The 26,182-nt window shown below is 38.4% G+C and overlaps 1 protein-coding gene across 4 annotated transcripts in view; it reads right to left on the bottom strand.

Annotated features, from left to right (window-relative positions):
- Nucleotides 1–26,182, bottom strand: part of LOC126469935 (uncharacterized) — a 126,358-nt gene that overhangs the window by 59,896 nt on the left and 40,280 nt on the right. For all 4 annotated transcript variants that reach the window (XR_007586096.1, XM_050097335.1, XM_050097334.1 and 1 more), the window contains exons 4-5: nt 11,837–12,510; nt 11,393–11,509 (exon numbers count right to left, since the gene is read on the bottom strand). Coding sequence is in view for 3 of the 4 variants with exons in the window: in XM_050097335.1 (XP_049953292.1) it covers nt 11,393–11,509; nt 11,837–12,510 (791 nt within the window). In the remaining variant the exon portion in view is untranslated. The remainder of the gene's footprint in view (nt 1–11,392; nt 11,510–11,836; nt 12,511–26,182) is intronic.

Here is a 26,182-nt window from a genome sequence, read left to right on the forward strand (position 1 = left end):
GAAGTTGTGTGGAACTGTGAAAAAATAAGCAAAATATACAAACTGAGTAGTTCATAGGAAGATAGGCAATGTCAAGGACACCGGGAACGCAGGAGCGCCGTGGTCTCGTGGTAACGTGAGCAGTTGCGGAACGAAAGGTCCTTGGTTCAAATCTTCCATCGAATGAAAAGTTTAATTTTTTATTTTCAGTTTATGTGACAAACTCTTATGTTTTCATCACTTTTTTGGGAGTGATTATCACATCCACAAGAAAACCTAAATCGGGCAAGGTAGAAGAATCTTTTTACCCCTTCGCCAAGTGTACAAGTTAGGTGGGTCGACAACATATTCCTGTCATGTGACGCACATGCCGTCACCAGTGTCGTATAGAATATATCAGATGTGTTTTCCTGTGGAGGAATCGGTTGACCTATGACCTTGCGATCAAATGTTTTCGGTTCCCATTGGAGAGACACGTCCTTTCGTCTACTAATCGCACGGTTTTGGGATGCGGTCGCAAAACACAGACACTAAACTTATTACAGTGAACAAAGACGTCAATGAACGAACGGACATATAATATCATCTTGCTCTGATTGTTGCCAGCATCATATATAATAACTATGCAAAAATAAAGAAAATAAAATTTTCACTCGAGGGAAGACTTGAACCAAGGACCTCTCGTTCAGCAGCTGCTCACGCTACCACGGGACCACGACGCTCCTGAGCTCACTGTCTCCATGATGTTGCCTATGCGACCCGTGGACTACTCAGTTTGTATATTTTGCTTATTTTTTACAGTTCCACACAACTTCTTCGTGTTTTCTCAGTTGATCTGTGTTCAGTTTATCAAGGCCTATCCACTGTGCCAACTTATAACTAAATCTGAGGGGGGTGCGATGGGGAGGTTCCCTTGTAAGCACAGCCCACACTATTATGGATCCACCAACAGCTTTGCTGACAACTTCGTTCCATGGCTTCTTGGGGTCTGCACCACACACTAAACCTATCATCAGCTCTTACCTACTGAAATCAGGACTCATCTGACCAGGCCATGATTTTCCTGTCATATAGAGTCCACCCATATGGTCACAAGCCCTGGAGAGGTGCTGCAGGTGATTTCGAGCTGTTAGCAAAGGTACTCACATCATTTGTCTGCTGCCATAGCCCTTTAACACCAAATTTTGCCACACTGCCTAACTGATATCTTCTTCGTACGTCCCACACTGATTTCTGTGGTTATTTTGCGCAACTGACAACTCTACGCAATTGTCAGTGTTCTCAGTTGTTAAGTGAAGGCCGTCGGCCACTTTGTTTTCTGCGGTGAGAGGTAATCCATGAAATTTGGTGTTCTCAGCACACTCTTGACACTGTAGAGCCTTGACTATTGAATTCCCTAATTATTTCCAAACTGGAATGTCCCATGCATCTAGCTCCAACTACCATTCCACGTTCAGAGTCTTAATTCCCATTGTGCATCCATAATCACATCGAAAACTTTTCACATGATTCACCTGAGTACAAATGGCAGCTCCTCCGATGCACTGCACTTTTATACCTTGTATAACGATACCATGGCCACTAGTGTATGTGTATATCATTATCCCATGACTTTTGTCACTTCAGTGTATCATGAACAATTATCTACTAAGAAGCCTTGTGCAAAATTTGTTAAATAATGATCAAAGATAAATGCTAAAATAAATTTCTCAGCAATTTAAAAAATAACTCAATTAATTTTTTGGTCTTTACTGTGGATGAGATACCAGTCACTTCTGGTCAGCACTGAAACTACAATTAAAGTGTAGCCTGAAACCTGTGGTTCTGCACCAGACAAGGCAATTGATTTTATTTGCCAAAAAGGGTTTTACATGTGTTTTCTTGGATGTCACAGGGATCCTTCTTAGCAATTATCTTACAGACAACTAGTGAAGTCTTCAGGACCAAATGGATGAAATTTTTTTAGAGAAGACACCTTGAGTGCAAAATAAAGAGCGTAATCTTTAGGATGATATGCCTGCCCACAAAGGTGTTTTGACACTAGAAAAACTGCGCAATTTATAATATGAAACTTAAGAACATCCATCCTATTCATCAGATTTGTCTCACTAATGTAAACTCATTGTTGCAACTAAATATATTTGTAATGGAAAATATGCCAAGCCCAATAAGGAGGCTATGGCAATTGTTTAGATGTATATTTTGCCAATCTTCCATGACAGCAATTGAGAGAGTAAACCTACTCATTAGAAACTGAATACTTTTTCAAAATAAAAGATTTCCTCTTTCAATGTCAGGATGAGACATTTTATCTTGGCCCATGTATAATAGCCACTGCTAATTTGATTTCACTTTAAGACTACACCAGCCACCACTAGACTTGCTGCTTAGAACTGTGGTGTCACCGCCAGACACCACACTTGCTAGGTGGTAGCCTTTAAATCGGCCGCGGTCCGTTAGTATACGTCGGACCCGCGTGTTGCCACTGTCAGTGATTGCAGACCGAGCGCCGCCACACGGCTGGTCTAGAGACACTTCCTAGCACTCGCCCCAGTTGTACAGCCAACTTTGCTAGAGATGGTTCACTGACAAATTACGCTCTCATTTGCCGAGACGATAGTTAGCATAGCCTTCAGCTACGTCATTTGCTACGACCTAGCAAGGCGCCATTATCATTTCCTATTTATCTTGTGATGCATGTACCGTCAGACCGATGTTCACCAATTATGGATTAAAGTTAAGTATTCCAGCAGCTACGTATTATTTTTACTACACTCAACTCCTTTAACTGTTCCAGACCTCACGCCAGCCTGCGTGAGCTTAAACGCGTGCCTTTTGGCTACCGGTCATAGTGGCTTGGCTGTCTTGCCAAGTCACAACAAGAACAATCATCCCAAACGACATATGGAGTGTTCTCCAACGTCAGCAACTGAAAACTTGATGTATTTTGCCTATGCATGTATTCTTTTTACCTGAATCATCACCTAACATTAGCTCTTAATCTCTTTCCTTTCTATTCAACCTCTGCATTTCTTTATTTTTTGAGTCATTACACTTTTTTTTTTTTAATAAAAGAGGACCCACACAGTTTTCAGTCTAGATTGTGGGTATTTTCCTTACTATGATTCACAAATAACAATCTTACAGCAATACTAACCATTTGTGAAATGCAATTTATACAAATAACAAAACCGTAACACTGGCATGTCTGTGTCTGAACATGGTAATCTCCAAAATTACTAATTGAATTTTCATGGGGTTTTCACAGGTACTCAAGCACAGCTTGGGGCAACATGCACGCTTTATTTCACCAAAACTGAATCATGGGGTGGGGGATTTAAGGTTTTATTTAAAACCTTTGTGTCTCTCTTTTTGTCTGTTTGAACATGCTAATCTCCGAAACTATTAATCGAATGTTGGGCCTGTTGATCTAGCAGTAAAGTGCACACCTGGAAATCAAGAGGTTGCAAGAATAAATCTCAGCAGAACCATAACTTTTTCTGTCTTCGTTTTAACCTAGCCTTCACTGCTCAATGATGTGAGGAATGACTAGAAACAACACTTGGTTTGGGTTCCATGTTCAACTGTATGTCCCCTTTCCCCAGTTGGACAACAGGGGTAGGTTAGACACACAAAAATTGTCAGAGTGGTGTCTAGCTGAAAGACACCCTGTAGTTGAACCACACAAAATAATAATAATAATAATAATAATAATAATAATAATAAACCCCGTGGAGGCCCGGGAAAAGAATAGGCCTCCGGTATGTTCTGCCAGTGGTAAAAGGCGACGAAAAGAACAAACCACTAATACGGCTAACCCCCCTTTTAGTGTGATTAGTTGGTTCAGGACAGAACTAATGAAGCCTCGGACAAGCGCTGTCGTGGTCGGGGACGACGCTTGAACCCTATGCCCATCCACAATGGTAATGACACTGCTAGCCACACGTAAAATGATTTAAATCCAAATAGAGGTGTTTTGCATGACATGCTTCCTGCAAACACCCTAGAAGGAAAACAAAGACAGAGGATGAGATGGTGTGATGAAATTAACTGACACCTCATGTTCTGTTATTACCAAGCAACAAACTTAGGAACCAACACAACTCCATACAGATCACAAGTATACACAACATTTATTACCAGATACCCAGAATTAAAATTTTTAACAGAACAACGACTAGCTGATCAGATCCGTGTAATAATCAAAAATAACAGGATACCCCAATGTACAGTCAGAAGAAGAAGAAGAAAATACAGTAATGGACTCAAACATCCCAGAGCAAACAAACAAAGAACAACACGCATCAATTAAACAAAATCTTAAGACAGCCACCAGAACAAGCACAAATAGAACACGAAGTGACACACATGTCAGATACAGAAGAAAAATTTCAGCTGACATATATAGAATATAAAGACACAAATACAGACACTAGACCATTCTTGCATAGACCACCAAATAACCAACAAGTCGAAACAACAATAACAACTATCAACACAATCATACACAACAAAATAAATGAAAATACAACTATGGAAGAGTTACAACTACTGGTTTATGTAGGAGCACTCACTACACTGAATATACACACTAGGAAGAGATTAGAACCAACCAACACACAGAAGAAACCCACAAAACCAGCATGGCAACACAGGCTACAGATCAGAATAGAAAAACTTAGAAAAAACATCGGACAGCTAACACAAATTATAAGAAATGAAATATCAGACAAAAAACGAAAAAGGTTAGGTAAAATCTCACAACAAGAAGCAATAGAGCAATTAGATGAAAAGAAGCAAAAATTACAAGCATTGGCCAAACGACTTAGAAGATACAAAAAGGTGAAAGTAGAAGGAAACAAAACTAAACATTCAACACAAACCAAAAGAGATTTTACCAGACAATAGATAACACACACATTACAATAGATAATCCACCAAACATAACAGACATGGAACACTTCTGGAGGAACATACGGTCAAACCCGGTACAACATAACAGACATGCACGGTGGATACAAGCAGAAACAGACACATACAAGATGACACCACAAATGCCTGAAGTGGTAATTTTGCAACATGAAGTCACCCGAGCAATTAATTCTACCCACAATTGGAAAGCCCCTGGAAAAGATAAAATAGCAAATTTCTGGCTAAAGAAGTTCACCTCAACACATTCACATCTAACTAAATTATTTAACAGTTACACTGCAGACCCATACACAATCCCTGATACACTTACACATGGAATAACCTATCTGAAACCTAAAGATCAAGCAGACAGAGCAAACCCAGCTAAATATCGCCCCATAACATGCCTACCAACAATATACAAAATATTAACTTCAGTCATTACACAGAAATTAATGACACATACAACACAGAACAAAATTATAAATGAAGAACAAAAAGGCTGTTGCAAAGGAGCACGAGGATGTAAAGAGCAACTGATAATAGATGCAGAGGTGACATATCAAGCTAAAACTAAACAAAGGTCGCTGCACTATGCATACATTGATTACCAAAAGCTTTTGATAGTGTACCCCACTCATGGTTACTACAAATATTGGAAATATACAAAGTAGATCCTAAATTGATACAGTTCCTAAACATAGTAATGAAAAATTGGAAAACCACACTTAATATCCAAACAAATTCAAATAATATCACATCACAGCCAATACAGATTAAGTGTGGAATATACCAAGGAGACTCATGAAGTCCTTTCTGGTTCTGCCTTGCTCTGAACCCACTATCCAACATGCTAAATAATACAAATTATGGATACAGTATTACTGGAACATACCCACACAAAATCACACATTTGCTATACATGGATGATCTAAAACTACTGGCAGCAACAAATCATCAACTCAACCAATTACTAAAGATAACAGAAGTATTCAGCAACGATATAAATATGGCTTTTGGAACAGACAAATGTAAGAAAAATAGCATAGTCAAGGGAAAACACACTAAACAGGACGATTACATATTGGATAACCACAGCAACTGCATAGAAGCGATGGAAAAAACAGATGCCTATAAATATCTAGGATACAGACAAAAAATAGGAATAGATACTACAAATCTTAAAGAATAACTAAAAGAAAAATATAGACAAAGACTAACAAAAATACGGAAAACAGAATTGACAGCAAGAAGCAAGACAAAAGCTATAAATACTTACGCTATTCCAATATTGACCTACTCATTTGGAGTAGTGAAATGGAGTAACACAGACCTCAAGCACTCAATACACTTACATGATCACAATGCCACAAATATAGAATACATCACATACATTCAGCAACAGAAAGATTCACATTAAGCAGAAAGGAAGGAAGAACGGGATTTATCGACATAAAAAAACCTACATTATGGACAGGTAGACAATTTAAGAAAATTCTTTCTAGAACGAGCAGAAACTAGCAAAATACACAAAGCAATCACTCCTATAAATACATCGGCTACACCACTGCAATTTCACAACCAGTCCTACAACCCTTTAGATCACGTATCATCAACAGACACGAAGAAAGTAAATTGGAAAAAGAAAACACTACATGGCAAGCACCCATATCATCTAACACAGCCACGCATCGATCAAGACGCATCCAACACACGGCTAACAAAAGGCAATATATACAGTGAGACGGAAGGATTCATGATTGCAATACAGGATCAGACAATAAACACCAGACATTACAGCAAGCATATTATTAAAGATCCCAACACCACAACAGATAAAAGCAGACTTTGCAAACAACAAATAGAAACAGTAGATCACATAACAAGCGGATGTACAATACTAGCAAATACAGAATACCCCAGAAGACATGACAATGTAGGAAAAATAATACATCAACAACTTGCCATACAACATAAACTAATAAAACAACATGTTCCCACATACAAGTATGCACCACAAAATGTACTGGAGAATGATGAATTCAAATTATACTAGAACAGAACCATTATAACAGATAAAACACCACCACACAACAAACCTGACATCATACTCACCAATAAAAAGAAGAAATCAGCACAACTAATCGAAATATCCATACCCAATACAACATATATACAGAAGAAAACAGGAGAAAAAATTGAAAAATACATCCAACTGGCTAAGGAAGTCAAGGACATGTGGCATCAGGATAAAGTTGACATTATACTAATTATACTATCAACTACAGGAGTCATACCACACAATATCCACCAGTACATCAACGCAATACAGCTACATCCAAACTTATATGTACAACTACAGAAATCTGTAATTATTGATACATGTTCAATTACCCGAAAGTTCCTAAATGCAATGTAACATATACCGTACAGTTAAAAGGAAGTGACGCTTGATCAAGGTCCGCGTCACTTTCCATTTTTAACCAGACCTAAGGTCTGAGAAAGGAAAGATAATAATAATAATTATAATTATTATTTCTTTACTTTCTCAGACGTTAAGTCTGGTTAAAAATGGAAAGTGACGCGGACCTTGATCAAGCGTCACTTCCTTTTAACTGTATGGTATGTGTTATATTGCATTTAGGAACTTTCGGGTAATTGAACATGTATCAATAATTACAGATTTCTGTAGTTGTACATATAAGTTTGGATGTAGCTGTATTGCATTGAGGTACTGGTGGATATTGTGTGGTATGACTCCTGTAGTTGATAGTATAATTAGTATAATGTCAACTTTATCCTGATGCCACATGTCTTTGACTTCCTCAGCCAGTTGGATGTATTTTTCAATTTTTTCTCCTGTTTTCTTTTGTATATTTGTTGTATTGGGTATGGATATTTCGATTAGTTGTGATAATTTCTTCTTTTTATTGGCGAGTATGATGTCAGGTTTGTTATGTGGTGTTGTTTTATCTGTTATAATGGTTCTGTTCCAGTATAATTTGAATTCATCATTCTCCAGTACACTTTGTGGTGCATACTTGTATGTGGGAATGTGTTGTTTTATAAGTTTATGTTGTAAGGCAAGCTGTTGATGTATTATTTTTGCTACATTGTCATGTCTTCTGGGGTATTCTGTATTTGCTAGTATTGTACATCCGCTTGTAATGTGATCTACTGTTTCTATTTGTTGTTTGCAAAGTCTGCATTTATCTGTTGTGGTATTGGGATCTTTAATAATATGCTTGCTGTAATGTCTGGTGTTTATTGTTTGATCATGTATTGCAATCATGAATCCTTCCATCTCACTGTATATATTGCCTTTTCTTAGCCATGTGTTGGATGCATCTTGATCGATGTGTGGCTGTGTTAGGTGATATGGGTGCTTGCCATGTAGTGTTTTCTTTTTCCAATTTACTTTCTTCATATCTGTTGATGTTATGTGATCTAATGGGTGGTAGAACTGGTTATGAAATTGCAGTGGTGTAGCCGATGTATTTATATGAGTGATTGCTTTGTGTATTTTGCTAGTTTCTGCTCGTTCTAGAAAGAATTTTCTTAAATTGTCTACCTGTCCATAATGTAGGTTTTTTATATCGATGAATCCCCTTCCTCCTTCCTTTCTGCTTAATGTGAACCTCTCTGTTGCTGAATGTATGTGATGTATTCTATATTTGTGGCATTGTGATCATGTAAGTGTATTGAGTGCTTGAGGTCTGTGTTACTCCATTTCACTACTCCAAATGAGTAGGTCAATATTGGGATAGCGTAAGTATTTATAGCTTTTGTCTTGTTTCTTGCTGTCAATTCTGTTTTCCGTATTTTTGTTAGTCTTTGTCTATATTTTTCTTTTAGTTATTCTTTAATATTTATAGTATCTATTCCTATTTTTTGTCTGTATCCTAGATATTTATAGGCATCTGTTTTTTCCATCGCTTCTATGCAGTTGCTGTGGTTATCCAATATGTAATCATCTTGTTTAGTGTGTTTTCCCTTGACTATGCTATTTTTCTTACATTTGTCTGTTCCAAAAGCCATATTTATATCATTGCTGAATATTTCTGTTATCTTTAGTAATTGGGTGAGTAGTTGATTTGTTGCTGCCAGTAGTTTTAGATCATCCATGTATAGCAAATGTGTGATTTTGTGTGGGTATGTTCCAGTAATACTGTATCCATAATTTGTATTATTTAGCATGTTGGATAGTGGGTTCAGAGCAAGGCAGAACCAGAAAGGACTTCATGAGTCTCCTTGGTATATTCCACACTTAATCTGTATTGGCTGTGATGTGATATTATTTGAATTTGTTTGGATATTAAGTGTGGTTTTCCAATTTTTCATTACTATGTTTAGGAACTGTATCAATTTAGGATCTACTTTGTATATTTCCAATATTTGTAGTAACCATGAGTGGGGTACACTATCAAAAGCTTTTGGTAATCAATGTATGCATAGTGCAGCGACCTTTGTTTAGTTTTAGCTTGATATGTCACCTCTGCATCTATTATCAGTTGCTCTTTACATCCTCGTGCTCCTTTGCAACAGCCTTTTTGTTCTTCATTAATTATTATTATTATTATTATTTCTTTCTTTTCTCAGACGTTATGTCTGGTTAAAAATGGAAAGTGACGTGGACCTTGATCAAGCGTGGCTTCCTTTTAACTGTACGGTATATGTTACATTGCATTTAGGAACATGTATCAATCATTACAGATTTCTGGAGTTGTATATATATATATATATATATATATATATATATATATATATATATATATATATTTGGATGTGGCTGTATTGCGTTGATGTACTGGTCGATATTGTGTGGTATGACTCCTGGATAATCCTGGATGACATTATTATTATTATTATTATTATTATTATTATTGCTGTTGTTGTTACTACTATACAAATTTTTATGGGGTTTTCACAGCTAACCTGATCACAGCTTGGAACACCTTCCAAAGGCAAGGCACATTGTAACTCTGATTGAAAGTATCAGCCATTGTCTCCGTGCTTAGAACCCATCACTCATAGAGGCTTAAAATTACCTTCCCTCCAATGTGACATCACAGCAGTAGAATTTTCGATGGGGAGCGGGTCGCGCAAGCAAGTTTTTATACTATGAATCCCACTTATTTCTAACAATCTCGACTGAGCTTATGCTATGCCATGACAATAAACAAAGCACAAGATCAGACACTGGGTGCTGTGGGCGTGGACCTTAGTGTCAGTTGCTTTTCACAAGGCCAGCTCTATGTGGCTCACTCCCATGTTCGTTCACTACTAATTCAAACATTGTATACAAAGATGCTTTATAAGTCAAAAATAAATTTCATTCATATGAAGTCAGCCACAGCTATAAATAAATACCCAGGCAACACCGGGCTTCCCAGTTAGTAATCAAAATATCTGTAATAAAGGGTGAACAATGCAATAGTTGTTCTACATTTTTCTTATCTGGGAGCTGTACATGTTTAAAGGGAAATGGTAAATTGTTACAACTAAGTTGGATTCAGGCTATAAAAACCCACATTGCTTCCCATAAAAAATTCCATTTCTGTGATGTTACGTAGGAGGGAAGTAACTTCAAGTCTCTGTGAGTGAAGGTTTCTGAGGGGCAAGATAATTCATGACACTCTCCACCGGTTATGTCATGCCTTACTTTCAGAAGAGTTTCCAAAGAGCAAATTCAAGCCTGATGTTCTTGAGCTGCGGCAGTCTCACTTCACGATCTTCACTTGATTCTTCAGACCAAATTGTCCTCAGTCTTTTGGCTATTAAAGTGTATTCAGAAAAACTTTACTGTTTTCTAGGCATTTTTGTTGTCTGTTATTTTCTATTTTTAATCTTTCACTTTTCCATTTATTTTTCATTCCCCAATTCTGCTCTTCCCCTGCTACAGACACATTTCTTTACTCTGATTTAATTTTGTCATCACACTGTATCATCTTTTGCTTCACTTGTCTAGACCCCCATATCTCTATCCTCTCTTCTCCTTAACTCCAGAAATCCCACTTTTCCCATTCTAAATTACAGCTTCACCCACCCAATTCAATATTAAAGTTATGAACATTGATTATGATGTACATGTGCTATCTCTTGAAAGACTCCACAATTACATTTAGTTCTGAAGTACACAAAAATAGCTGCTCTTTTTTTATGTGCCCGTACACGACTCATCTTTATCAAGGAGCTAAACAATACTCTGTTCTTTTCACAATCTTTTACTTATCATCCCCAATTGTCTTTAAATCATTTCTTACCATGATGTTCTCACCACATAAATACAGTTAACACATGTATACACATACCACAAAGGGACAGCATTGTTCACTTCCAACTCAGAATAAAATAATCAGTTTATTTTCAATATACAAGATAAAGGTCTAAAGTACAAAGGAAACAGACCAAGGGAAAGCAAACATAACAAAAACACACAGATATATTACATCCCTAATGAATGAAAGAACTAAGGAGTATCACTTTATGTTGTTAGTTTTACCTCACTGACTGTATTCATTGTTGACACTAACATCCGTTTCTCATTTTCCAGTGAGATAAATCGTCCCCTACCATTATTATTTATGTTTGCTGATTGTGCGATATTTTGAGCATTGCCCTGAAAACAAAAACAAAAAAATTATACAAAATTATTCAAATTAAATGATGAATTACACTCTGCACTATATTCAAGATCAACAATCCTGAGTCTAGACATCCTGCCTCAATCATTCCTACATTTTGTTAAAAATTTCATGAATGGTTATTATATAGAAGTTCTCTCATTTCCCACCTCATGAACAAGTTAAACACAGGATTTGGTGGTACAGTACTATTCATTTCCTATATACAACACAAATTGTAACAAACAAAAGTATCAAAGCAAAAATAAAAATTAACATCTCCATAAGTTTCTAGGGAAAATAAATGAAATGACAATTAGTACCGAGTCATTACTGCCACTAGAAATGTAGCCAAAAGATGGTACTGCTATTTCTGCACTGTCCGCCCCTTGAGATGTGGAAGCAACTGCTGGAGTATTATAATCTTTATACATACTTTTCAAAGATACACCACTCGTATTTTTCTGCTTCTTATTCAGTGAGAGTGGAGCAGTCTGTACGCTACTTGTTACTTCAGTTTCTGCTGTATTTGTTTGTAAATGTTCATCACTTGTATGTCCAAGATGGGCGATATTGGTTCTGCCTTCATTAGAAGCCACAGTAAGATTTTGTGGATATTCCGCTGTTCTCTGAGTTCTAAGATGGGTGGCATTATTTCTGCCTTCATTAGAATTCAGAGAAAGATTCTGAGGATATTCAGTTGAATTTTTTGGGGCAAGATGGATGACATTATTTCTGCCTTCATTAGAAGACAGAGTCAAGTTTTGCGAATAGTCAGCTGATACTGTGACTTGACAATCCCCTCCAGTGGATACAATACTTATTTGTGCTGATGCACCAACTGAAGAATTATTCCTCAAGTACAATGCTGTATGCTGATCTTCTGCATTAACATTAACTTCTTTTTGAAAACTGAAAGGAAGGCTGGCACCACAAATTTTTCCGGCATTTATATAACAAAATTGATAAAAGTGATCACGTGGTGGCAGTCGACAAGCTGAAACAAAGAAACAAACAAAAGAAAAAATGTTGCGTGTGCAAAATGCTAATATTCAACTCACATATTCCTAAAATAATATCACACAAATTTCAATGAAAGTAACAGTTCATTCATTAAAGCAATGTATCAAGAATTATGTATGTTACTGTAACTGCAGAGTTGGCCATGGCTATGATTCTACATTGCATACATATGCTATCTACGTCTATGTTCTGCACTGCACCAGCCTCAAATTACTTAAATAAATTTAAAATGCCAACAAAATTATTTAAATCAGATCTGTGAGTAAATAAAAGTTCTATCTTCTTGTGCTCAAAACTGCAGCAAGACAGTAGCATTATCACAGACTATTCTTACAAAAAATTTAAAAGTATGCAAGCAGTTTAATAAATATCAATGAAAAATCACTTATTTCATATTCCATATAGTAAAGAAAGTAGAACTAGTGAAGCTTCTAATGGTATACTACTACCTGCATAAAATATATAAGAAATAGTAGCCCATGTGTCAAAAGACACATCACTGGTACACAGCAGCTCCTCTAAGCAAGTCTAACAGTACAAAATGAAGAAAACCCCAATTTAAAGCAAACTCAGTTGTTAAGCATGACTTACTTTCCAATTGTTTATGTACAAGTGAATCCAAAGATTATGTTCAATTCAAAAAAATCACAAAAATATCTGTATCTTTCTCGTTATATATCAATCCATGACGAGGTTTACTTTCGTCTCCACTTAATGTATTTCAGTTAAAAAATACTTCTTGCATCAGTCACAATTTCACCTGACCATTTATGGTACAATTCATGAACTACAAACACCCCTTCACAAGGAAATACTACATGTTACCTACAGTCCGTTGTGCACGTGTAAATTTTACAGGAAGACAGTGGAATGAAAAAAGACATGCACTCGCAACTAGCAACACTGAGCAGCAGAGAGACAGAAGGTTGGTTGGTTTGGGGGAGAGGACCAAACATCAAGGTCATCCGTCCCATTGGATTAGGGATGGTTGTGGAAGGAAGATGGCTGTGCCCTTTCAAAGGAACCATCATACATTTGCCTGAAGCAATTAGAGAAATCACAAAAAAACTTAAATCACGACGGCCGGACGCAGGTTTGAGCCATCATCCTCCCAAAAGCAAGTCCTGTGTGATAACCACTGTGCCACCTCACTTGGTGTTACAAACACAGCACACAATGCAATGCAAAGCAACACATCGGGGTTACTGTGCATCTCCCCCCCCCGAAGCGCGCGCGCACACGCGCACGCACACACACACACACACACACACACACACACACACACACACACACACACACACACACAGAGAGAGAGAGAGAGAGAGAGAGAGAGAGAGAGAGAGAGAGAGAGAGAGAGAGATAGATTGGGGGGGGGGGGCCTTGTATGCTCTGATGAGGGAATCAAATTTAGTTGCTAAGCTACAGCCTGTCTGCCGCTGTTACTGCATCTGAAGAGGACTGAAAGAAGCCAACCTTCAACCCAGAAAGCCAGCTACAGGTCCAGAACTTACCACAGAACATTGCACAGCTCAACTATGTTTCACAAGGGGATATCGTGGCTGAAGAGTACAACAATGGAAGCAAGTGGTGTTCATCGATGAGTAATGATTTGACCTGCAGTCAACTGATAGAAGGAAAGAAGATTAGAGATAAATGTCCCATGGACAGTGAGGTTATTAAGGCAGAATGGTAGAGAGATGCCTTTTCAGGATGGTTCTTTGACGGTGTGGGCATGAATCTATGTGACTGCAAAGACAGATTTGGTCTTTGCAGAGCATGGGAGCCTTACAGCACACTGGTATGTGAAGGAAACCCTTTTGGAGCATGTTGTGTCTTTTACTCCAATTATTGCTGATGGTTTTACACTAATACATGACAATACATGCCCATGTGTGAGAATTATGCAAGAGTTCTTGGATGAAATGGAGATTCCTAACAGGCTTGGCCTGCTCGAAGCCCCCAATTTGAATGAGCATGTTTGGGACCAGCCAGGCATAGGAGCCTGTCAGCATTATTCAAAAATCCCACAGGCCATTCTGAAAGAATTGGAGATGATTCCTCATGAGGACTTTGCAGCAATAATAAGAAGCCTGCCTAAGAGGTTGGATGTTGTGATTGGTGTAAGAGGAGGGAATACATGCTCTTGGAAGATGTGAATAGAGGTCTGCAAAGTGAAGTGCGAAGTACAGGAAACCAAAACAGCGCTGCTTCCACATCTTTGGCTTAATTTGTTTATAACCATCTTTTCTCATTGTAAACACCTAGGTGATACTGTGTCACAATATTTTATCATAAAATGTAGACTAGTAATCATAAAAATGACTGGAATTTAAAATAAAAATTTTAATAAATTGCAGTGTTGCATTTTTGTGCCATTCAGCATAGTAACCTGAATGTTAAGTTTTGTCCGCTCCTTCATTAATATAATGATATATTTCTGTTGCCTGAACAATTTCTAAGTTGCTCCTGAGTTCCCCAAAATATTATTCAACATTTCAATGTTGAGTTAATATATGCAACATATCTGGCCCTGATATGGTTACACAACAGACAATTTCTTAGTATTGAGTTTATGAAACATGTTGTGTTCAATTTTCTATTAATATAGTCTGTCAGTGTATCCATTTCAGGTTCTGTTACATAAAAACATCTAAATTTTTTGCATGCACTGTTTTGGCAATTGTTTGCGCATTTACTTTAATGAGGATTATTCGGTGTCCTAATCTATGTGGTAAATATATTATTGAAACAGTTTTTTCAAGACTTAAAATTTTAAGTTGTTTGCATCAAAGTACTCTACCACATCCTCTGTTAAAGCCTTAATCAGGGTGTATACACATACAAGAAAAATATTCCCGAGTTTTTTTACAGATCTCCAAGTTAAAAGTACACTCTTTTCCAGGCGAAAGTATATTTTTTCCATGTTAAGTGACAATATACTTTCCCTTGGAGCTGTAAAACTTTCAGTCCTTTGAATGGTAAAGGTTTTATACACCGCTGCAGAAGTTCCCAGCACTTTATGAAAAAACATATTTTGGAAAGATCTTTCATGTGCGGGAACATGTACACTGTATATTTTCTTATTATGAAAGCAAAAGTACGAGTTTCTCCAAATACAGCATGGTAGCTTCCGACACACTAAAATCGAGACTGCGAAGTGCTTTTGTCAGCTATCATAGCTCATGTCATGTGATCTCACCAGGCAATGATAGCAGATATTCAGAGCAAAGGACATGTAATGTAGTCAGCCAAGCAACATCGCTGTTAAGTAGTGCGAACACACAAATAGGAAAAGCTAATGGTTTAAATTAATATACATACAGTATAGCTACAAGAAAAGCTAAGCCTTTAAATGTAACACAAATCAAAAATATTTTGCTGCTTTTTTTTTTCCTTCGAAGGTGTGGTTAGGCAGGATCCTACGAGCACAGCTTAAATTGCAGCAGCTGAAAATTATTGACAAGCATTATTATAAATTTCATTGCTATGCACCAAATATTTTGTATGTTACCTGGCTGAATTACATGTTCTGTTAAGCACTTCAACTTGTCCACAGAAAACCAAATTATGTGTAAAATTGCTCAAAACTCACGTCACCTTTTTTTTTTTTTTTTTTTTTTTTTTTGAGGATGATTATACTTTTTTCCCTTTGTTATTGCATGGTATTTTTAGCATGTGTTACCCTTTAAGCTACGTCAAAACAAATGTGCCAGTAAAATTTTAAGTAATGGCTTAAAAGGTTGGTCTTCTGGGCCTGTAATTTTTCTAATGGTTGATCCTCAAAGTATAAAGCTACAAATGAGAGTCAAACACTCCGTGATTTAAGACATTCATCACTCACTCTCACACGTTACATAATTCGTTTTGCATAAAAGAAAATTCTCAAATTACAATTATAATATTTTTCCGTGACTTCTTAGAAACGTACACAGTTGTGACGTCATGCTCGTTGAAAGCAGTTTGTTGTTACCAAGTATTGCACAGTTTTCGTCCTCAACACTTTAACACATCTTTGGGTCTACAGACACTTGTGCGTGCACTATGTTTTGTTGTTGTAAATGCCACATTTTCTCTGCAACTTAAGTTTTATTTTGGTGGTGTTCTCTCATTTATATTTTATTGCTGCAATATTACTCTGCAGTAGTGGCTAAAGTGAAATTCTTCATTTGAGTATCAGTTCTTATCAGTCAAAATTACAAAAATTTAATTGGAAACTAAAATAATGATGAATTCCTGCGTGTTTCCTCGATGAAAATAATTCCCACATTTATCCCAGATTTCCTGGTTGTCCCAGCTTGTATACATACACCCTGTTAATGAACTTTTCAAGTATTTCTATGGTATTCTGTCTTAATAAGACACTGATGTCATCTGAAAATTGATGTATTTTTAAGTTTAGGTCATTTGCCTACAGTAAAAACAGAACTGGGCTCAATACAGTGTGCCACCTTCTTCATGTGTTATTAACTGTTTTCTTTAATGTAGACAGGATTAAATTCAGTTACATTCTGCTTCCCTAATACTCAAATTCTCTACCTTTTAAAATAGCTTAGTTCAGCAGGGAAAAACAAAATATCAGCAACACACCCAATGGAGGCAACCAAAAAGAAAGTGGGGGGGGGGGGGCGGGGGGGGGGGGAGAGAGAATCAGTTGTCAGAGAGCACTGCCTGGAATTTAATCATGGCATGAGATGCACCAAGATCAGTATTGTGCTGTAAACTCCAAATCTATAGGACATTAATAAAGGAATCCATTAAATTAGAGTATCATAAAACCTAGCACTGCTTACAATCTTACTCTATCTGTTAATATTCCACTGAATCTCATTTGCTAGGTTAAAAATGCCATGAGGACATTCACTTCATGGAATACCAGCTTGGCACTGGGAAATAAATATGCATCAAAGGTTGTAACAGGTATTGCGAGTTGAACTCTGGCATAGATGATAGTGGAGCACTGTAAAAAACAAAGTGTGGTTTGATTCCAGGCAGAAGGCATATCAAGACCACTGCATGTAACATCTGACAAAATTAGCTCATCAAAAAATTGCACATACAAATGGAATCCTCAAAGTCCAACATATTCAGAAATACTGCTTCTATTAATCAACATAAGAAACAGCAGAAGCTATTCACCTCCTGTCCATTTCATAATAGTTATAATGTATATACGAAATTCTTCTGAAAAACTTTGGCACTTTTTAAACAGATCCCATAACTATGCTTCAAAGTAGAAATAATTGCAATGAATTATTCAAATAAGCAAATATTGTCTGTGTGCTATTTAAGAGTTGGTCGTGGTTGGTGGTGCTGTCATTTGTGGAAGTGATCTCTTGCAAAAACTGTTCTGAAATTTAGAAATGTTTCCAGACTTAGTGGCAGTACTACACTATAAATACATAAAAAAAACTGCCAGTATCTTTTAAGTACAACATCAACAACAAATCATAACCAACAAACACTGAGATCACTCAAAAACACCACCAATAGAACTCATATGTGAGGAAGGATTAGTATATTAATATTACAGTGCTGAAAGCAACCATGGGTATGGTGTTACATAGGTGGGTTATGGGGGCACCCTTCCCAAGAGAGAAGTAGCTTATAAAAGACACACAGCAGCTCATACTTGGGTGTTGCTCACAACTCTGTGTGCTACTTATCAAGTTGAAATAACTGAAAATATATATATATATATATATATATATATATATATATATATATATATAAAAAAGGATCATTTTCGAACATGAAAGGTTCATTTGGTTGGTGCAAGAGTACTACAGCAAAGCTCAATGAACTCCAGCCAATATTTCACATGAATGGTGTCACACATCATATCATCAAAAAACTACTTTTAAATTTGCTGTCACAAAAAACGTGGATACAATGTACACCATGATTAAAAGGAGAGATGCACAGAGAAGTATATAGGCATTAATTATTCCCCAAATGTCTCTCTGCAAGACACCACCTTATAGAAGCACAGTCTGTGCGAGTGGAGAGGCCTGCATGTTTGCAAGAAGATGAAGGCTATGCTGGTGGCAGCAAAGCTACTGGCATGGTCTCCCATGCCACGCAGGCCTCAGTAGATGAGCCATACGAAGAGTGTCCCACAACGCCCTATCTCTCCTCTATCCATGCCCATAGTCCTTCCCCAATTCCCCAGATACCCAACCCAGAAAGATAAATGGAGGGGACTACATGGTCTCGAACAAAGACCCCCCCCCCCCAAAAAAAAAAAAAAACAAACTCTCAGAGCATAGGGGGTAATCAGATCCCTTCTACCTCTAAGACAGGAAACAGGAGGATAATGGCGGAGTGTAATACTCCCACTTCTCAAGATAAATGGATCCATAAAAAACCAAGGCAGGAAATAGGGAAGCAGACCTACAGTACTGCAGTCTTGGTTTTAATGATGGCAGTTATCCAACAAGGACATCCACTGGTCAACATCACATTGCAGTAGATGGAGTTTGTTCAAATAGCCCTCTTTGAAAAGATTTGGAAGGTCTTTCTGGACAAAGGTGCTCTTATTTTTGCCTGTGAGGTGATGGGAGCTGTGGAGTGCCTTAAGGGAATGGTACCCAAAATACCTCCGTGGGACAGAGAAAAGCTGGTGGTCAAGACAGCAGCTGAGCTTGCCAAGACCGCAAAGGTATCAATTTGGGTACCAAAACTTCTTAAGGATACTCCTCTAAAAAATAAGGGGGTTGGGTTGGGTTGTTTGGGGGAAGAGACCAAACAGCGAGGTCATTGGTCTCATCATATTAGGGAAGGAAGGGGAAGGAAGTCGGCCGTGTCCTTTCAAAGGAACCATCCCGGCATTTGCCTGGAGCGATTTAGGGAAATCATGGAAAACCTAAATCAGGATAACCGGACGCGGGATTGAACCGTCAACCTCCCAAAAAATAAGGATGCAGAACCAGAAGATCTGAACAGAGGATTGGAGGGTAATCAACTGAAAGGTTGTATTGGACAGCCAAACCGTTGTGGTGGAAGCCGGTGAAAAATCCTTGCCAGCAACACGACGACAGGACCTGAAAGTTTACCCTGTGTTCTTACAGGTTGCAACCAGGATAATCAAAGACATTAGAAGGAAGCATGATGGCAAGTTGGAGGCTGTAAGTGTTGCAGACGAACCTACAGAACAGCATAGGGGTGAATGCCATCTTGAATCGTCTTCTGGGAAGACAGAATGTGGACACAGCCCTCATACAGGAACACTAACTACTTAAAGGGGACATTTCAGGCCTCGGAGGAACTGGAGTTAAGCTGATTTATGCTAGAAATCTAAAGAACCCCAGAACATTCATTTACATTAAAAATGAAATTTCTTTTATTCTATTCTTTCAGTGATGAACTCCCTTGCCCAGTATGCTGAAGGTCTCGCTAAACCCTTCACAGACAGGCACTAGTCCGCAGACGTAGTCCATTAACAGATCTCTTGTGCCATTTCCTTCACACACCCCCAATCCTCCCACCTCCCCCAACAACAGGCTACAGAGAAGTGCACCCTTCATCAGCCAATACCACCCCAGATTGTAACAACTAAACCACATCCTTCGTCAGGGCTTTAGGGCTCTGATTATCTATCGCCATGCCTTGAAATAGGTAAATTCTATCAAAGAGCCTTCCCAGCCCTCCTAAAGTGTGTTCTGTCGCCCACCCAACCCTCACAACTTCCTAGCACATATTTATGCCACTCCCAATTCCAACCCCTTGCCGCAAGGATCATATCCCTGTGGAAGACTCAGGTGCAAGACCTGCACAGTCCACCCACCCAGCACTTGCTATTCCAGTCCTATCACAGCTTAACCTACCCCAACAAAGGCTGGGCCACTTGCAGAAGCAGCCATGTCATATACCAACTCTGCTTCAATCACTGCACAAATTTTTAGATTGGTATGACTACCAACCAGCTGTCCATCAGAATGAATGGCACTCCAAACTGAGGCTAAAAGCAAAGTAGATCACCCTGTGGCACAACATGCAGGTGAACATAATGTAGTTGAATTCAATGACTGCTTCACAATCTGGACACTCTGGACCCACCCCTCCACCAACAGCTTTTCTAAACTGCACATACGAGAATTACACTTACAATACATTCTCTGTTCCCAAAACTATCCCGATCTCAGCCTACAGTAACCTACTGTCCCCGCAACCTCCACTCAACAGTTTCTGCTCCTCTGTCCTACCACCACCTCCATATTCATGTCCCCTCACCCTCATTGTGTGTCACCCTGGTCCAATACACCTGCCTGTCTTTCCGCTTCCCTTCTCTTGTCCATCTCCCCCCATCCCCCTTCCCTGACCCACACCTCCCATCACTGCGCCTAGCAGTCTTCATGCCTCAATGAAGTTCCTGCACACTTTGCCAGACAGTGCTCTTCTCTACTCCCACCTGTACCCGCTATCACTTACCCTTCCTCACCCCCTCCACACTGCTGCTTGCATTCAGCATGTCAGTTGCATTCAGGTATAAGCTACCGGAGATGGCGTATGTGTGTGTGGGGAGGGGGGGTGGGGGGGGGGGGAGTAGCAATCTATCCTTTTCCTTATATTGTCAACAGTCCAACCTGGAGTTTCCATTGTTTGATTTTGGCTAAGTATGAGACATGTAGAAGCCATCATAACGTATGAGAAAATGACAATCAACACCACCAGTGGGGTGTCCACAAGGAGGGGCTCTTATCCCCACTACTGTGGAACCTAGTGGTGAATGAACTCATCGAACAGTTAAACACTAGAGGCTACTTTTGTCAAGGATATGCAGACAATTTAGTCATAGTAATACTTAGCATATTTGCTAGTACTGTTAGAAAAATAGCACAATGTGCACTAGAAATTGTGGAAAACTGGTACAGAAAAGAGGATCTAAGGATGAGTCCCAAGAAAACTGTTGTAATACCATTTACAAGGAACAAAATCCAGTACACATACTGGAATTTCAAGCTCCTCGATGGAACACTGCCAGGAGAGTGGGTTAGTGAAGTATCTAGGGATAACTCTGAATGTTAAACTATCATGGACTCCTCATATAAACAATATATGCTGCAAGGCAAAAAGTGCTCTCACAAGAACTAGTAGATATTTCCAGAAACAAATATCCACTATTAGAGTGGGGGCAGAGGAGAATTTGCGTAGATGCTAAAAGGATTGTAGCACATTTATTCATACAGCCAAGCAGCTCTGAAATCTCTACCAGCCCCTGCAACAAGGTCAAAGATCCATGGCAAATCATCATACAGCACTTGGGAGACTAGGGAAAGCAACAGAGTAAACCTGTTGTGGGTCCCTGGCCGCTCAGAAATTAGTGGTAATGAACAAGCTGATAGACTGGCCAGGACAGGTGTGACAACGCCATTTATTGGACTGGAACCTGTCCTAAACATCAATAAGACAATGGTAAAATCAAAACTGTGTAGCTGGATCAGGAGGGAGCACATTCAACACTGGACTATGGTTCAAAAACAAAAACATGGCAAGATAATGACGACAAAAGCAATGTTCCAAGAGAAGTTATGTAAAACTTCGTGGCAGATTAAAACTGTGTGCCGGACCGAGACTCAAACTCGGGGCCTTTGCCTTTCACGGGCAAGTTGGTAGAGCACTTGCCCGTGAAAGGCAAAGGTCCCGAGTTCGAGTCTCAGACCAGCACACAGTTTTAATCTGCCACGAAGTTTCATATCAGTGCACACTCCGCTGCAGAGTGAAAATCTCATTCTGAGAAGTTATGTAATCCTGAACTTGAAACAAGCTCACAGTAGGTCCCATGACTGGCTATGAGAACTTCAAGAAAGACCTACACACAGTGGATATAGAGGGAGAAGCCCTTAAATGCAGACTGTGGTGAGGAAGATGAAACCACACCATATGTAATCTTCCAACGGGAAGCTATGGAGGACAAGAGAGACAAAGTGTTTGGGGTGGTTGAGCCTGAAGAAATAATGTCTAAGACGGAACTAGTAAAGGGTCTCCTACCGCTTCTTAAGGGTAGCGGTTGGCTTAATAGAGTCACAGGGAACAAATCCACACAATAAACTAAGTTTTGGTGCAGCAACAGTGGGCAATGGCCATTTTTTTGTCTTCCTGCTTAAATCAAATAAACAAAAATAATGTACATGGTATTCTTGTCATGCTGGGTTTTGAAATCAACCTGACACAATATTGCAACACTGAAATATTTTGTGCTTCATTATGAGAGACTGACACAAAAACTGTCATCATTTCATCAGCAAATTCCTGAGCTAGTAATAGTCGACTGTCATGTTTTGACCTACTGCTTTTTTAGAACATAAAATCTTTGACACCACCCTCTTACCTTTTCCATATGCCACAGTTGTAAGTCTAGGCTGCAGAGTGTGAACTTACGATTAGAACTACACAAAGAGGTCAGCCATTTATAACATTTTGTTTAGATCCAATGTATTGCCGTTTCACCTATCAAATTGTTAGGGACCTGAAAATGTAGCATCTATTTTTGACCAAATTCACACCTAAATTTTTATTTTGTTTCTAATTGATCAGTTGTACAAATCTAAAAGAGTGTCGCACTATGTACCTGAAAATGAAGCCTTTGTGCTTTGAAACTTAGAGTAAAAAGAAGTGGTGATTTGGGAGATTTTTGATTTGAATGTTGGCCCTTTTTTTCTTCTAAAACTGTCTTTGCTCATTTTCTTCTTTTGGCTCTATTTAAGCTTTCAACAAAAGATTGTTTCTGTGGAGAAGTCGCACAATTTTTGAACTTCTGTATTAAGATGTTTCTCGAGATTAATTTCTTTTTCCCACCCAATTTGATGATTAGAAAAATCAGCAGATTATCAATTTTAACATTTCACAGGCATTCTTAGCATAGCCTGACAATATCACATATAAAAAAACAACAAGGTACTTAGCATTGAAGTAGAACCAAAAATAATTATTTGCACTTTCAATGTGGTCAAAATATTGCAACGGGTTTCGTTTTCTGGTCCCGCTGCAGTGCAGTGTTTGGACACTATAAAATGGCGAACTGGCTGCTAGCATAAACAAACTAGAATTCTGACTTCCAGAGTGGACAGGAGCAGTGTAGGGAAATAAGTCCTCTCACAGGGTAGCCAACCTACACCGGCATTCTGCTCCTGGGAAAGCAGAACTTGACTCACAGTCATACGGATTGCTGATCCCTTCTGGTGTTTTAATGGTCATAAACTCAGTGATGGGCCAGGATTAGGTTTCTCACCCATTTCAAAACAAGAAAAGAACACAACTAGCAACACACAAAGAAAAGGACTCAGTAACAGCTAATGTGCAATTGCTTACTGATGTTGGCAGTGTCATAAACAAGGTAGTTCAGGCCCGACCTCTACTGGTATTTGTTGCAACCACAGTTACAAACTCCTGCTACCTAAAACTGCCATGTTATTTTGAATTTTAACTAGTAGACAAATCTATGCATTTCTTAGTTCAAAGTTGCTATGTCCTACAGTTATAAACAAAAAGCACAAAAGTATTATTTTTGTGTTTTCCCATTTTTGACTCGTTTCCGGGTAAACAATTTTGGTGGGACTTCAAAATTTCACATTCAGCACTCTCAAAATGATATAGACAGCTTGTCAGAAAACTTCATAAACAGCATTCCGCTATTTGGTTTTTCTGAGTACCATTTGACTGGATTACTACAAGAATGGACATGGCAGTTCTGCATGTGTGTCTCTAGGTGGGGCCTTCAAGATACAGAAACTGTGGATGAGGACACAGTTTGTCTTGATTCCCAGAAAGACAATGTGCTCTTCTAGTCAACCAGGTGTAGTACTGGGGGAGGTAAGGTACAACTGGCAGAGGACCACGGGCATTTCAAAGGAAGATTATGGTTTAATATCCTGTCAGCAGGGCTACAAACTTGAGATAGGACTGGAGGTCCTGTTGGACTTTTGGGATGGGATCGCTTCAGTAGACCACGTGGGTAGATATGTCAGATAACTTGCAGACACACACTGGCACTACATAATCACTGCACTTCATAATCATGATAGTGGTGTTTTTGCATGGAGGATGATCACGTCAGCATCAGTTTTGAGATGGAGGATGCTGGTTATATCTGCAGTTGTACAGTAGGTTTCACTGGGGAATGAACTAGGGAAGTAAGACAAGTTCACAAGTTAAAAGTTCTTAGGAAGAGAGGGAGAGGGAGAGGGAGAGGGAGAGAGGGAGAGAGAGAGAGAGAGAGAGAGAGTGTAAGCTATGATGAAAGCCTTTGCACAAAGGACAATTCTTTATCCTCAGGAGGTGAAATTTTTAGTTCTGCTCACTATCACTAAAGAATTAAAGCTATTAATTCCTTCCATGGAAGAAAAGAGGTATACCTACAGCTTTTGGATGGGAGGGCAGGTCACTCAGAGCCCAGGATCAGAGGGACTCACCTACTGTGAAGATAAGAGACAAATCAGAGCATCACTGAAGGAAAGTATTGGCTAGCTATTAACTTGTGTACATATCTCTCATCCTAGATTTCCTGTCATAGTAAAGTCACAAAATCTCAGGACTGGCGAAAAAGGCAGTCAATTAGTAAAAATGATCAATATGGACATAATATATTACTTTGTTGCTATATATTAAACAAAATAATAACATAGTCCATTTGTAGAGGACATAAAAATCCAAAAAATCAAAATCACCAGTGTCTGGCTGAAAGCTCTGTTCTCAGTTTTGCTATCTACTATTTTGACCCCTTCCCACAACACTGAAAAAAAATCTATTAACTACATCCAAACTTGCCAAAAGCTAAGAGAAATGCAAATACAGCCAAGGGACAATATTTGCGGTTCTGTCCAAGGTGATCATGGGTGTGCTATATCTGTTGTATAGGCAGGGTATTCGATTTAAAGTTAATTTTAAAAAAATACATTTTCATTGTTAAGTTGTTTAGAAGAAATGCAGCACTACCATGTGGAAGAGAACTGTGAAACTAAACTTTACTACGAGCAGCCATACCCTTAACTATAGTAACATTTCACATTAAAGTCATCACGTAAATTCCATTTTTGTCTACATTAATGAAAGATATGGTAGCATGCTAGAAAAACTCATGTCACTCAAAGATAAAAAGTATTCTGAACTAACTAGCATCACATCATACACTCTACATTTGCGACCAAACCAGTTTCTCTCTCTCATCCACGAATGTAGAGTAGTGAAGATCTGAACTTTTAACGAGTTTTCAATGTAGCCACTACCCCATATGTGTTGGCAGCAATTCTTCACAATGACCACCGATGGATCTTTGACTTTGGTATTTATTAAATCCAGTATATTTCTCACTGTTGGTTTTTTTTTTTTTTTTTTTTTAAAACAGAGATTCCATTTGTGACCAGTTTATCCTGTTTTCCAATCCATGCTGACCTGTTGTTATGATCATAAAAATATTTTATTTGACCTATTTCAAGTTACCCTTTCCACCATGCTTTACAACTATACCACAAACATTCAATTTTGTTGTCATCTAGCTATGTGCAACTTTAAACATCAATAAGTATGTACAAAATAGAAAAAATGCACACAAATTATAGAATTATATGACTAAGTGAATTGCAAACTTGCAGTCTGAAGAAAAAAAGCCTAATGATCTGCACAATTTTGAATATATGTAGCTTATTAATTTC

This window comes from Schistocerca serialis, chromosome 3, assembly GCF_023864345.2.
Source record: "Schistocerca serialis cubense isolate TAMUIC-IGC-003099 chromosome 3, iqSchSeri2.2, whole genome shotgun sequence".
Taxonomy (NCBI): domain Eukaryota; kingdom Metazoa; phylum Arthropoda; class Insecta; order Orthoptera; family Acrididae; genus Schistocerca; species Schistocerca serialis.